The following is a 14,226-nucleotide window of genomic DNA, read 5'->3' on the forward strand; positions in this document are numbered from 1 at the left end:
GATGACTGACCACAGGAGCTGGGCGATATCAATGTCATCGGATAGAACAAACATTTGACAACATATAAAGAAGGTATTAATGAGTTGTGATTGAAATTTACTGACAAAAACATCATGGTAACACAGGTACTGTTTTTGACCTTAGACAATACCTAAAAAAGGTATGGAGCTGCAGGATTAAGTAAACGAGTTACGTTTGATGTTTCATGTGAAAATGTTCCTGAAAGTCTCTACTTGACATGACACGTGAAACAGATCAGAAGTGGGTATAACCGCCAAGTGCCCGGATGACGCATTCCACCCTACATCTTATGCCTCCAGTCAGACGTTGGATCTGTTGATGGGTCAACAACAACCACTCCTGATGCAATGCTGCTTCCATATTGGCGTAAATCTTGTACAGGAGTATCTCGTGCCTGTATGCGCCGCCCCAGAAAATCCCAAACATGTTCGAGGGGGTTCAAATCTGGGCTCATTGCTGGCCAGGGTAGAGTCGTTATTGCATTGGCCCCCAAAACGTCCAGGATGTACTGAGCCCCTGTTAGATTACCCCTTATGGTGACCAAATCCAACCTGCAATCATGAGAGATACACCCCCCAACCATTACCGAGCCCTCGCCGTATGCAACAATCGTTTTAATATTCCTTGGGGTGTAGGCCGTGTTCCGGTGCCTCCAAACTCTCGTTCTTCCATCAGTGACGTGGAGCAGAAAGCGACTTTCGTCTGACCAATGGATCCGTCTCGAAGTTCTCAGATTCCAGTTCTGTCGCGCAATACACCATGCTAAACGAGCAGCTTTGTGGTGATCTCTCAACAAGGGACGCTTTATGACTCGTCTAGCCCTCAGTTCTGCTGCTTTCGACCGGTTCCTGACGATTCTTGTGCTGAAATGACGATTGGGCAACCACAGCTGTTTCCAGAAATTGGCACACATTGTACCCATGCCGGGAAACGAACCTGGGTCTTCGGTGTGACGAGCGAATGCATTAATCACCAGGCTACCCCACGGACCCTGTAGATTAAGGGGAAAGCTAACTGGGTAAACAAGGATTGGTCGGCTCGGAGCCAGAATAATGTGGCTGAGTGGGGTATCCATGTTAAACTGTGGCATGGTATCTCAGTGGGCTACCACATAAAACCGATGTAAGTCTGTACTAGTGCATGCAAGTAGCCACACGCACGCAAGCATGCGCTCGCGCGAACATTATTTCGCTGTAAAGGTGAAGTAATCTTGAACGCAACGTTGAACCCTATTTCGCCTTACCCGTATATTTACAGCTCAAACGTGACCTATGTCTGGAAATCCATTATTGGTCTGCTGTACAGAACAATATATGTACATCCTTTCTTATCATTAAATTTTGTACATGTCTTTCTCAGGAGGGCAACCGTGCATGCCATGGACAATATACCTTGAAATATAACAGTGTTTATATTTCAGAGGTCCGCACCCGGCAGGTCTTCGGTCAATTCGCTGGAATAGTTGACATCACGGGAAGTGGTGAGTGCCCTACGCCATGCTGGGTGGAGAAAGCTATCTACAGCTTGTTGAAATGTGAGGTACACATTCAGGGTCATGGCCATGATTTGTGTCCATATTGTTTTGTTGGCTTGGGACTTGGTGAGTATCCTGTTACAGTGTTGGCTAAGGACTTGGTGAGTATCTTGTTACAGTGTTGGCTTGGGACTTGGTGAGTATCCTGTTACAGTGTTGGCTAGAAACATGATAAGTATCTTGTTATAGTGTTGGCTAGGGACTTGATGAGTATCGTGTCACAGTGTTGGCTAGAAACATGATGAGTATCGTGTTACAGTGTTGGCTAGAAACATGATGAGTATCTTGTTACAATGTTGGCTAGGGACTTGGTAAGTATCTTGTCACAGTGTTGGCTAGAAATATGATGAGTATCGTGTTACAGTGTTGGCTAGAAACATGATGAGTATCTTGTTACAGTGTTGGCTAGGGACTTGGTGAGTATCTTGTTTAAGTGTTGGCTAGGGACTTGATAAGTATCTTGTTACAGTGTTGGCTAGAAACATGATGAGTATCTTGTTACAGTGTTGGCTAGAAACATGTTGAATATCTTGTTACAGTGTTGGCTAGAAACATGATAAGTATCGTGTTACAGTGTTGGCTAGAAACATGATGAGTATCTTGTTACAGTGTTGGCTAGAAACATGATGAGTATCGTGTTACAGTGTTGGCTAGAAACATGTTGAATATCTTGTTACAGTGTTGGCTAGAAACATGATGAGCATCGTGTTACAGTGTTGGCTAGAAACATGTTGAATATCTTGTTACAGTGTTGGCTAGAAACATGATGAGCATCGTGTTACAGTGTTGGCTAGAAACATTATGAGTATCGTGTTACAGTGTTGGCTAGAAACATGATGAGTATCGTGTTACAGTGTTGGCTAGAAACATGATGAGTATCTTGTTACAGTGTTGGCTAGAAACATGATGAGTATCGTGTTACAGTGTTGGCTAGAAACATGTTGAATATCTTGTTACAGTGTTGGCTAGAAACATGATGAGTATCGTGTTACAGTGTTGGCTAGAAACATGTTGAATATCTTGTTACAGTGTTGGCTAGAAACATGATGAGCATCGTGTTACAGTGTTGGCTAGAAACATGTTGAATATCTTGTTACAGTGTTGGCTAGAAACATGATGAGCATCGTGTTACAGTGTTGGCTAGAAACATTATGAGTATCGTGTTACAGTGTTGGCTAGAAACATGATGAGTATCGTGTTACAGTGTTGGCTAGAAACATGATGAGTATCTTGTTACAGTGTTGGCTAGAAACATGATGAGTATCGTGTTACAGTGTTGGCTAGAAACATGTTGAATATCTTGTTACAGTGTTGGCTAGAAACATGATGAGTATCGTGTTACAGTGTTGGCTAGAAACATGTTGAATATCTTGTTACAGTGTTGGCTAGAAACATGATGAGCATCGTGTTACAGTGTTGGCTAGAAACATTATGAGTATCGTGTTACAGTGTTGGCTAGAAACATGATGAGTATCTTGTTACAGTGTTGGCTAGAAACATGATGAGTATCGTGTTACAGTGTTGGCTAGAAACATGTTGAATATCTTGTTACAGTGTTGGCTAGAAACATGATGAGCATCGTGTCACAGTGTTGGCTAGAAACATTATGAGTATCGTGTCACAGTGTTGGCTAGAAACATGAAAAGTATCGTGTTACAGTGTTGGCTAGGGACTTGGTGAGTACCGTGTCACAGTGTTGGCTAGAAACCTGATGAGTATCTTGTTACAGTGTTGGCTAGAAACATGATGAGTATCGTGTCACGGTGTTGGCTAGAAACATGATGAGTATCTTGTTACAGTGTTGGCTAGAAACATGATAAGTATCGTGTCACAGTGTTGGCTAGAAACATGATGAGTATCTTGTTACAGTGTTGGCTAGAAACATGATGAGTATCGTGTTACAGTGTTGGCTAGAAACATGTTGAATATCTTGTTACAGTGTTGGCTAGAAACATGATGAGCATCGTGTTACAGTGTTGGCTAGAAACATGAAAAGTATCGTGTTACAGTGTTGGCTAGAAACATGATGAGTATCGTGTTACAGTGTTGGCTAGAAACATGATGAGTATCTTGTTACAGTGTTGGCTAGAAACATGATGAGCATCGTGTTACAGTGTTGGCTAGAAACATGAAAAGTATCGTGTTACAGTGTTGGCTAGAAACATGATGAGTATCTTGTTACAGTGTTGGCTAGAAACATGATGAGTATCGTGTTACAGTGTTGGCTAGAAACATGTTGAATATCTTGTTACAGTGTTGGCTAGAAACATGATGAGCATCGTGTTACAGTGTTGGCTAGAAACATGAAAAGTATCGTGTTACAGTGTTGGCTAGAAACATGATGAGTATCTTGTTACAGTGTTGGCTAGAAACATGATGAGTATCGTGTCACGGTGTTGGCTAGAAACATGTTGAGTATCTTGTTACAGTGTTGGCTAGGGACTTGGTGAGTATCTTGTTACAGTGTTGGCTTGGGACTTGGTGAGTATCTTGTTACAGTGTTTGTTAGAAACATGATGAGTATCGTGCCACAGTGTTGGCTAGAAACATTATGAATATCTTGTTACAGTGTTGGCTAGGGACTTGGTGAGTATCTTGTTACAAAAATGGCTAGGGACTTGATAAGTATCTTGTTACAGTGTTGGCTAGAAACATTATGAGTATCGTGTCACATTGTTGGCTAGAAACATGATAAGTATCGTGTCACAGTGTTGGCTAGGGACTTGACCAGTATCTTGTTACAGTGTTTGCTAGGGACTTGATGAGTATCTTGTTATAGTGTTGGCTAGGGACTTGGTGAGTATGTTGTTACAGTGTTGGCTAGGGACTTGATGAGTATCTTGTTACAGTGTTGGCTGGGGACTTGGGGAGTATGTTGTTACAGTGTTGGCTAGGGACTTGGTGAGTGTCTTGTTACAGTGTTTGTGAGAAACATGATGAGTATCGTGTCACAGTGTTGGCTAGAAACATGATGAGTATCTTGTTACAGTGTTGGCTAGAAACATGATGAGTATCGTGTTACAGTGTTGGCTAGAAACATGTTGAATATCTTGTGACAGTGTTGGCTAGAAACATGATGAGCATCGTGTTACAGTGTTGGCTAGAAACATGAAAAGTATCGTGTTACAGTGTTGGCTAGAAACATGATGAGTATCGTGTTACAGTGTTGGCTAGAAACATGATGAGTATCTTGTTACAGTGTTGGCTAGAAACATGATGAGCATCGTGTTACAGTGTTGGCTAGAAACATGAAAAGTATCGTGTTACAGTGTTGGCTAGAAACATGATGAGTATCTTGTTACAGTGTTGGCTAGAAACATGATGAGTATCGTGTCACGGTGTTGGCTAGAAACATGTTGAGTATCTTGTTACAGTGTTGGCTAGGGACTTGGTGAGTATCTTGTTACAGTGTTGGCTTGGGACTTGGTGAGTATCTTGTTACAGTGTTTGTTAGAAACATGATGAGTATCGTGCCACAGTGTTGGCTAGAAACATTATGAATATCTTGTTACAGTGTTGGCTAGGGACTTGGTGAGTATCTTGTTACAAAAATGGCTAGGGACTTGATAAGTATCTTGTTACAGTGTTGGCTAGAAACATTATGAGTATCGTGTCACATTGTTGGCTAGAAACATGATAAGTATCGTGTCACAGTGTTGGCTAGGGACTTGACCAGTATCTTGTTACAGTGTTTGCTAGGGACTTGATGAGTATCTTGTTATAGTGTTGGCTAGGGACTTGGTGAGTATGTTGTTACAGTGTTGGCTAGGGACTTGATGAGTATCTTGTTACAGTGTTGGCTGGGGACTTGGGGAGTATGTTGTTACAGTGTTGGCTAGGGACTTGGTGAGTGTCTTGTTACAGTGTTTGTGAGAAACATGATGAGTATCGTGTCACAGTGTTGGCTAGAAACATGATGAGTATCTTGTTACAGTGTTGGCTAGAAACATTATGAATATCTTGTTACAGTGTTGGCTAGGGACTTTATGAGTATCTTGTTACAGTGTTGGCTAGAAACATGATGAGTATCTTGTTACAGTGTTGGTTAGGGAAATGGTGAGTATCGTATGATAGTGTTGGCTAGGGACTTGGTGGGATCTTGTTAAAGTGTTGGCTAGGGACTTGGTGAGTATCTTGTTACAGTGTTGGTTAGAAACATTATGAGTATCGTGTTACAGTGTTGGTTAGAAACATGATGAGTATCTTGTTACAGTGTTGGTTAGAAACATGATGAGTATCGTGTTACAGTGTTGGTTAGAAACATGATGAGTATCTTGTTACAGTGTTGGTTAGAAACATAATGAGTATCGTGTTACAGTGTTGGTTAGAAACATGATGAGTATCGTGTTACAGTGCTGGCTAGAGACTTGGTGAGTATCTTGTTACAGTGTTGGCTAGGGAAATGATGAGTATCGTATCATAGTGTTGGCTAGGGACTTGGTGGGATCTTGTTAAAGTGTTTGCTAGGGACATAATGAGTACCGTGTTACAGTGTTGGCTAAGGACATAATGAGTATCTTGTTACAGTGTTGGCTAGAAACATGATGAGTATCGTGTCACGGTGTTGGCTAGAAACATGTTGAGTATCTTGTTACAGTGTTGGCTAGGGACTTGGTGAGTATCTTGTTACAGTGTTGGCTTGGGACTTGGTGAGTATCTTGTTACAGTGTTTGTTAGAAACATGATGAGTATCGTGCCACAGTGTTGGCTAGAAACATTATGAATATCTTGTTACAGTGTTGGCTAGGGACTTGGTGAGTATCTTGTTACAAAAATGGCTAGGGACTTGATAAGTATCTTGTTACAGTGTTGGCTAGAAACATTATGAGTATCGTGTCACATTGTTGGCTAGAAACATGATAAGTATCGTGTCACAGTGTTGGCTAGGGACTTGACCAGTATCTTGTTACAGTGTTTGCTAGGGACTTGATGAGTATCTTGTTATAGTGTTGGCTAGGGACTTGGTGAGTATGTTGTTACAGTGTTGGCTAGGGACTTGATGAGTATCTTGTTACAGTGTTGGCTGGGGACTTGGGGAGTATGTTGTTACAGTGTTGGCTAGGGACTTGGTGAGTGTCTTGTTACAGTGTTTGTGAGAAACATGATGAGTATCGTGTCACAGTGTTGGCTAGAAACATGATGAGTATCTTGTTACAGTGTTGGCTAGAAACATGATGAGTATCGTGTTACAGTGTTGGCTAGAAACATGTTGAATATCTTGTGACAGTGTTGGCTAGAAACATGATGAGCATCGTGTTACAGTGTTGGCTAGAAACATGAAAAGTATCGTGTTACAGTGTTGGCTAGAAACATGATGAGTATCGTGTTACAGTGTTGGCTAGAAACATGATGAGTATCTTGTTACAGTGTTGGCTAGAAACATGATGAGCATCGTGTTACAGTGTTGGCTAGAAACATGAAAAGTATCGTGTTACAGTGTTGGCTAGAAACATGATGAGTATCTTGTTACAGTGTTGGCTAGAAACATGATGAGTATCGTGTTACAGTGTTGGCTAGAAACATGTTGAATATCTTGTTACAGTGTTGGCTAGAAACATGATGAGCATCGTGTTACAGTGTTGGCTAGAAACATGAAAAGTATCGTGTTACAGTGTTGGCTAGAAACATGATGAGTATCTTGTTACAGTGTTGGCTAGAAACATGATGAGTATCGTGTCACGGTGTTGGCTAGAAACATGTTGAGTATCTTGTTACAGTGTTGGCTAGGGACTTGGTGAGTATCTTGTTACAGTGTTGGCTTGGGACTTGGTGAGTATCTTGTTACAGTGTTTGTTAGAAACATGATGAGTATCGTGCCACAGTGTTGGCTAGAAACATTATGAATATCTTGTTACAGTGTTGGCTAGGGACTTGGTGAGTATCTTGTTACAAAAATGGCTAGGGACTTGATAAGTATCTTGTTACAGTGTTGGCTAGAAACATTATGAGTATCGTGTCACATTGTTGGCTAGAAACATGATAAGTATCGTGTCACAGTGTTGGCTAGGGACTTGACCAGTATCTTGTTACAGTGTTTGCTAGGGACTTGATGAGTATCTTGTTATAGTGTTGGCTAGGGACTTGGTGAGTATGTTGTTACAGTGTTGGCTAGGGACTTGATGAGTATCTTGTTACAGTGTTGGCTGGGGACTTGGGGAGTATGTTGTTACAGTGTTGGCTAGGGACTTGGTGAGTGTCTTGTTACAGTGTTTGTGAGAAACATGATGAGTATCGTGTCACAGTGTTGGCTAGAAACATGATGAGTATCTTGTTACAGTGTTGGCTAGAAACATGATGAGTATCGTGTTACAGTGTTGGCTAGAAACATGTTGAATATCTTGTGACAGTGTTGGCTAGAAACATGATGAGCATCGTGTTACAGTGTTGGCTAGAAACATGAAAAGTATCGTGTTACAGTGTTGGCTAGAAACATGATGAGTATCGTGTTACAGTGTTGGCTAGAAACATGATGAGTATCTTGTTACAGTGTTGGCTAGAAACATGATGAGCATCGTGTTACAGTGTTGGCTAGAAACATGAAAAGTATCGTGTTACAGTGTTGGCTAGAAACATGATGAGTATCTTGTTACAGTGTTGGCTAGAAACATGATGAGTATCGTGTTACAGTGTTGGCTAGAAACATGTTGAATATCTTGTTACAGTGTTGGCTAGAAACATGATGAGCATCGTGTTACAGTGTTGGCTAGAAACATGAAAAGTATCGTGTTACAGTGTTGGCTAGAAACATGATGAGTATCTTGTTACAGTGTTGGCTAGAAACATGATGAGTATCGTGTCACGGTGTTGGCTAGAAACATGTTGAGTATCTTGTTACAGTGTTGGCTAGGGACTTGGTGAGTATCTTGTTACAGTGTTGGCTTGGGACTTGGTGAGTATCTTGTTACAGTGTTTGTTAGAAACATGATGAGTATCGTGCCACAGTGTTGGCTAGAAACATTATGAATATCTTGTTACAGTGTTGGCTAGGGACTTGGTGAGTATCTTGTTACAAAAATGGCTAGGGACTTGATAAGTATCTTGTTACAGTGTTGGCTAGAAACATTATGAGTATCGTGTCACATTGTTGGCTAGAAACATGATAAGTATCGTGTCACAGTGTTGGCTAGGGACTTGACCAGTATCTTGTTACAGTGTTTGCTAGGGACTTGATGAGTATCTTGTTATAGTGTTGGCTAGGGACTTGGTGAGTATGTTGTTACAGTGTTGGCTAGGGACTTGATGAGTATCTTGTTACAGTGTTGGCTGGGGACTTGGGGAGTATGTTGTTACAGTGTTGGCTAGGGACTTGGTGAGTGTCTTGTTACAGTGTTTGTGAGAAACATGATGAGTATCGTGTCACAGTGTTGGCTAGAAACATGATGAGTATCTTGTTACAGTGTTGGCTAGAAACATTATGAATATCTTGTTACAGTGTTGGCTAGGGACTTTATGAGTATCTTGTTACAGTGTTGGCTAGAAACATGATGAGTATCTTGTTACAGTGTTGGTTAGGGAAATGGTGAGTATCGTATGATAGTGTTGGCTAGGGACTTGGTGGGATCTTGTTAAAGTGTTGGCTAGGGACTTGGTGAGTATCTTGTTACAGTGTTGGTTAGAAACATTATGAGTATCGTGTTACAGTGTTGGTTAGAAACATGATGAGTATCTTGTTACAGTGTTGGTTAGAAACATGATGAGTATCGTGTTACAGTGTTGGTTAGAAACATGATGAGTATCTTGTTACAGTGTTGGTTAGAAACATAATGAGTATCGTGTTACAGTGTTGGTTAGAAACATGATGAGTATCGTGTTACAGTGCTGGCTAGAGACTTGGTGAGTATCTTGTTACAGTGTTGGCTAGGGAAATGATGAGTATCGTATCATAGTGTTGGCTAGGGACTTGGTGGGATCTTGTTAAAGTGTTGGCTAGGGACATAATGAGTACCGTGTTACAGTGTTGGCTAAGGACATAATGAGTATCGTGTTACAGTGTTGGCTAGGGACTTGATGAGTATCTTGTTGTAGTGTTGGCTAGGTGGTGAGTATCTTGTTCAAGTGTTGGCTAGGGACTTGGTGAGTATATTGGTACAATGTTGGCTAGGGACATGATGGGTATCTCGTTACAGTGTTGGCTGGGGACTTTGTGAGTATCTTGTTATGGTGTTGACTAGGGACTTGGTGAGTATCTTGTTAAAGTGTTGCCTAGGGACATGGTGAGTATCGTGTCACAGTGTTGGCTAGGAACATTGTGAGTTTCTTGTTAAAGTGTTGGCTAGGGACTTGGTGAGTATCGTGTCACAGTGTTGGCTAGGGACTTGATGAGTATCTTGTTAAAGTGTTGGTTTGGGACTTGGTGAGTATCTTGGAATAGTGTTGGCTAGGGGCTTGGTGAGTATCTTGTTACAGTGTTGCCTAGGGACATGGTGAGTATCTTGTTACAGTGTTGGCTAGTGGACAAGATGAGTATCTTCTTGTAGTGTTGGCTAGGGACCTCGTGTGTATCTTGGTGCAGTGTTGACTAAGGACTTGATGAGTATTATGTTTTAGTGTTGGATAAGGACTTGATGAGTATCTTGTTATGGTGTTTGCAAAGGACTTGATGAGTATCTAGGTTTAGTGTTGGCTAAGGACTTTATGAGTATCTTGTTTTAGTGTTGGCTTAGGACATGGTGAGTATCTTGAGTTAACTAGGGACTTGGTGAATATCTTACATTAGCTTACATTATCTTGTTACAGTAGACTCTGTTTCAAATGATCGCTACCTGGACTTTATATTGTTGCCACACTATGAAGTTTACGTCAAAGAACAATGGTATGGTTACATTTCGAAATAAATGAATATGTTGTTGACAGAAGAGGAGTCTACACCACTCGCTCAACATTCAGTCGACATGTCCTACGACGACGACGATGAGACCTCCATGACAAGTAATCATTTACCAGTGCATCCTTATGTCTGCCTTATTCCATAACATTGTACACAGTGTACTAAGGACTCAGGGGGAAAACGATCAGCCAGTTTAAAAAGTGAAGCTTCAAGGGAGGCTATATCTATGTAGAAGGCGTCCGTGGTCTAGTGGTAGAGCGTCCGCCCGGAGAGCGTAAGGTCCGTCATACCAAAAGACGTTAAAATATGGTACTTGTTGTTGCCCTGTCTGGCGCTCGGCATTCAGGGGCTAAAACAAGAACTGGTCGGCTCGGAGTCAGTATACTATGTCTGAGTGGGGTATTCATGTGGGCTTGCACTATAAATTGGTATTTGTCCGGACTAGTACAGACACACCAACACACACACACACACACACACACACACACACACACACACACACACACACACACACACACACACACACACACACACACACACACACACACACACACACACACGCACGCACACACGCACACGCACACGTGCATGCAAATACAAGTGGAATAATCTTGGACGTGACGTTAAACCCCGTTTCAGCTCACCTATATTTATGTAACGAAAAGGATGTGAACACAACGCTATAGATCTATTTAAATTTGAAATGCAATCCAATGTATATATTTTTCAAGACAGTATCACTAATGTTCTTTTTCCGTTTTAGCGAAGGTGTTGGTCTGCGTCTTTTCCATTATCCTTGGTTCACTTCCTGCCGCAATGATAACCGTTGGTAAGATCCCAAATTTGGAATCATTATGAGATGACAGAAATGGTGTTATGGTAATATACACATACAGTTCTTCAACGCTACTATTTGATATGGCCAAGGTAACTTATAACAACATTGTGTAGAAATGACACAGGTTTTATATGGACATTATAGGGTGTGAGTAACAGTATTCCAGTTATAACACGGCGTGTCAGTTTAATGTGGGAGGAAAGCCAGAAGTGATGTAGGTCTTCGACGATTACTTTGGTGAAGCACACGAACACGGGTATGGTGCTGACAAACCAAGATTCGAACCCAAAATCATAGATTTCTGGCGTACCAAAGGGACGCAACTCTGCACAGCGAATTGCGGCATCATAGACGACTGGGCCACCCGTGTTCCCCCAGACATTATGTGGACATGGTACAGAAATGATAGAGATGTGATATTAACGTGATACAGACATGATAAAAGGGCTTACTTTTGGATTTAGGCACCAAAGACACTCAAAATACGTCACAAAACATACTGTGATATCAGACGAGTAACAGCGTTGCTGGGGTCATCAACTGTGCATCAGCTCACCTCAGTGATCTATCATCTCTAAACGCAATATCATTTAATAAACCCAGCTGTGTTGAGAGTTTTCAATATTATGGCGCGCATCTTACAGCTGAAGCCAGTATTAGTAAAGCATTGGTATTTTCAATGTATTTTCCCCAGATTCAGATTATTTCGTGGAGCTGAATCATAAATGGAAACTAAAATACATGATTTATTTTTTCGATTGTGTTTTTTTTATTATTATGGACAGGAATGCAGTTCATTAGGTGTTTACACATGTATTGACGCTGCACACATATAAATACATTTATTCTTCACACAAAAACGCCGAGAGAGCAGGATGAAATGGTTAAGTGTAGCATATTTTTGCTGCAGGAAACCGTCAGAGAACTTTCACCTAAGCCACTTTCACTCGCTACAATTTCTCATAATTCAACAAAACCCCACTCACCCTCATGGCGTCAGTAGCCATGCCTATGTCTTTTCTTTGTTTACTACGATCCAAACAAAACACCTACGTAAAAAGGAACCTCAATTTCCCATTAAATGACTGCTTAATGTGTTGACAGAGAAGAAAGAAAGCCTCCCAACCACGCAGTGTATTTCATGTAGATATGTGATGTTCTCATTTCACCAGGTATCCTTGATTACAACCTGTGTCCAGGACACACCAAACTTGCAATCTACTTGATTGGCCAGGGGGCCACCTATGTCGTCATCCCCATCCTCACCTCCTGTTGGAGCTGCTGCCATTGTATTTCAGGAAAACTTATAACCTACATTTGTGTCATCATTGGACTGTTCAATGTCGCCTGGGGAATCGTAGGTGAGGTTTTCAGGACAGTTGCCATGGTTATTCGTGGCGTTACCATCGTCATTAATGTATTTGTTTGTTTTTTAAGATGGTTGCATTTTCGACATTGATACGGATTAGAACCTCCATGATACAGATGTTCTACGCCCATTCATAAAGATAACCATAATTTAATGTCTTGTTTTAAAGAAATATGTATTTTAAATTATTCAAATATCTGTTAGTTTGTTGTTTAATGCCGCACTCAGCAATGTTCCAACTATGTGGCGCGGTCTGTAAATAATCGAGTCTGGACCAAATAATCCAGTGATTTGCATCATGAGCATCGATCCACGCAATTGGGATACGATGACATGCATGAAACGAGTCAGCGAGCCTGACCACCCGATCCCGTTAGTCGACAAGCATAGACGCCTTTTACGGCATGAATGGGCTGCTGAAGACCTATTCTACCCCGGATCTTCACGGGCAGATTTAAATATTCAGGTTATACAGAAGTTAAGACGTGCACTATATAGATTTGAAATATCACAATTGTTTTCCGTTCTTATAAAGGATAATTGTAGAGGACATATATGAGAAAATATTAATCAAATTATGCCTTTCATTTCCACTGTTACGTAACATTGGACTACCACTGAGGAAAATGCGAAAACGTTTTTATCCGTCTAGGTTCCATCTGGCTCCATGCTTCCCCCTGCAAGGAAAGCCTTCTATTCACCCACGCTGTCGGCTTCTCTGTACCCACGTGGATCCTCTTTTGCCTCTTGCCCCCGGCATGCTGTTGCTATATCTGCTACTGGTGCTGCAAAGACGATTAAATAGGAGGTAGTTTGGGCAGTTGTCCCAGCATGAATGAACCTTGTCATTCGAACAGCGCTGAGATTTGTGCAACAATTACAGATGTAAAAATTATGTACTGGACCTGATCACAGCAGAATTTTTTATGGTCTTTCAAGATATTTTGGTTCCTCTTGTAGTTATTTTTCGTGATCGATCGTGTTATCAAAGTGCTTTTGACTTCGTGAAAAGAACAATGTAATGGTGTACAAATATATTGTGTTTCGAATACAATAACAGATGTTACGAAATGAAACGTTATGTTTCAATGAATTTTAGGAAAGCTAAAGGTTTTGTATGAACAAGATTGGCATTTTGCATTATTAAATAGTACGAAAACATTTGGATACTCCTTATTTTTACTTTTCTCCGGTGTTGAACCATATATAACATAGTGAACCTTTTGAAACATAATCTATAAATATAATATGCTTATGTTATCAAATGTAAGCATCTTAAAACATTTATTAGTTTATATATGATGGTCTATAATACTTCTGAATACACTATTACTACTCGTGTGCCTACTTCAGCTTTATAACATCTGTAACAATGTCATCATTTAACACCAGACAGTAATTTCAACGTCAAGACACGTATTTGGAAATGGTCTTCCACTCTCAGAGAGGTATCGTATCACAGTCAAACATTTGATATATATAAGATTCTAATCACCAGACCTTGACGATCCCATGAGACACGACCATGGTGAATGCGTGTGTGTGCGTGCGTGTGTGGCTGCGTTTCGGATTTATATACAAGCCCAATGAGATACCATGCGGTAGTTTTACATGAATACCCCTCAGACACAGTATA

The 14,226-nt window shown here is 41.0% G+C and overlaps 1 protein-coding gene across 1 annotated transcript; it reads left to right on the forward strand.

Moving 5' to 3' along the window:
• The first annotated feature begins 1,451 nt into the window (after window positions 1–1,451).
• Window positions 1,452–13,708, forward strand: LOC125374050. The gene is made up of 4 exons (XM_048384762.1): window positions 1,452–1,502; window positions 11,147–11,212; window positions 12,394–12,582; window positions 13,243–13,708. The coding sequence occupies exons 2-4, from the start codon at window positions 11,200–11,202 to the stop codon at window positions 13,389–13,391; spliced, it is 351 nt and encodes a 116-aa protein (XP_048240719.1). The 5' UTR covers window positions 1,452–1,502; window positions 11,147–11,199; the 3' UTR covers window positions 13,392–13,708.
• Window positions 13,709–14,226: the final 518 nt, after the last annotated feature.

This window comes from Haliotis rufescens, unplaced genomic scaffold (assembly GCF_023055435.1).
Source record: "Haliotis rufescens isolate VD_foot unplaced genomic scaffold, xgHalRufe1.0.p SCAF_50, whole genome shotgun sequence".
Classification (NCBI taxonomy): Eukaryota; Metazoa; Mollusca; class Gastropoda; order Lepetellida; family Haliotidae; genus Haliotis; species Haliotis rufescens.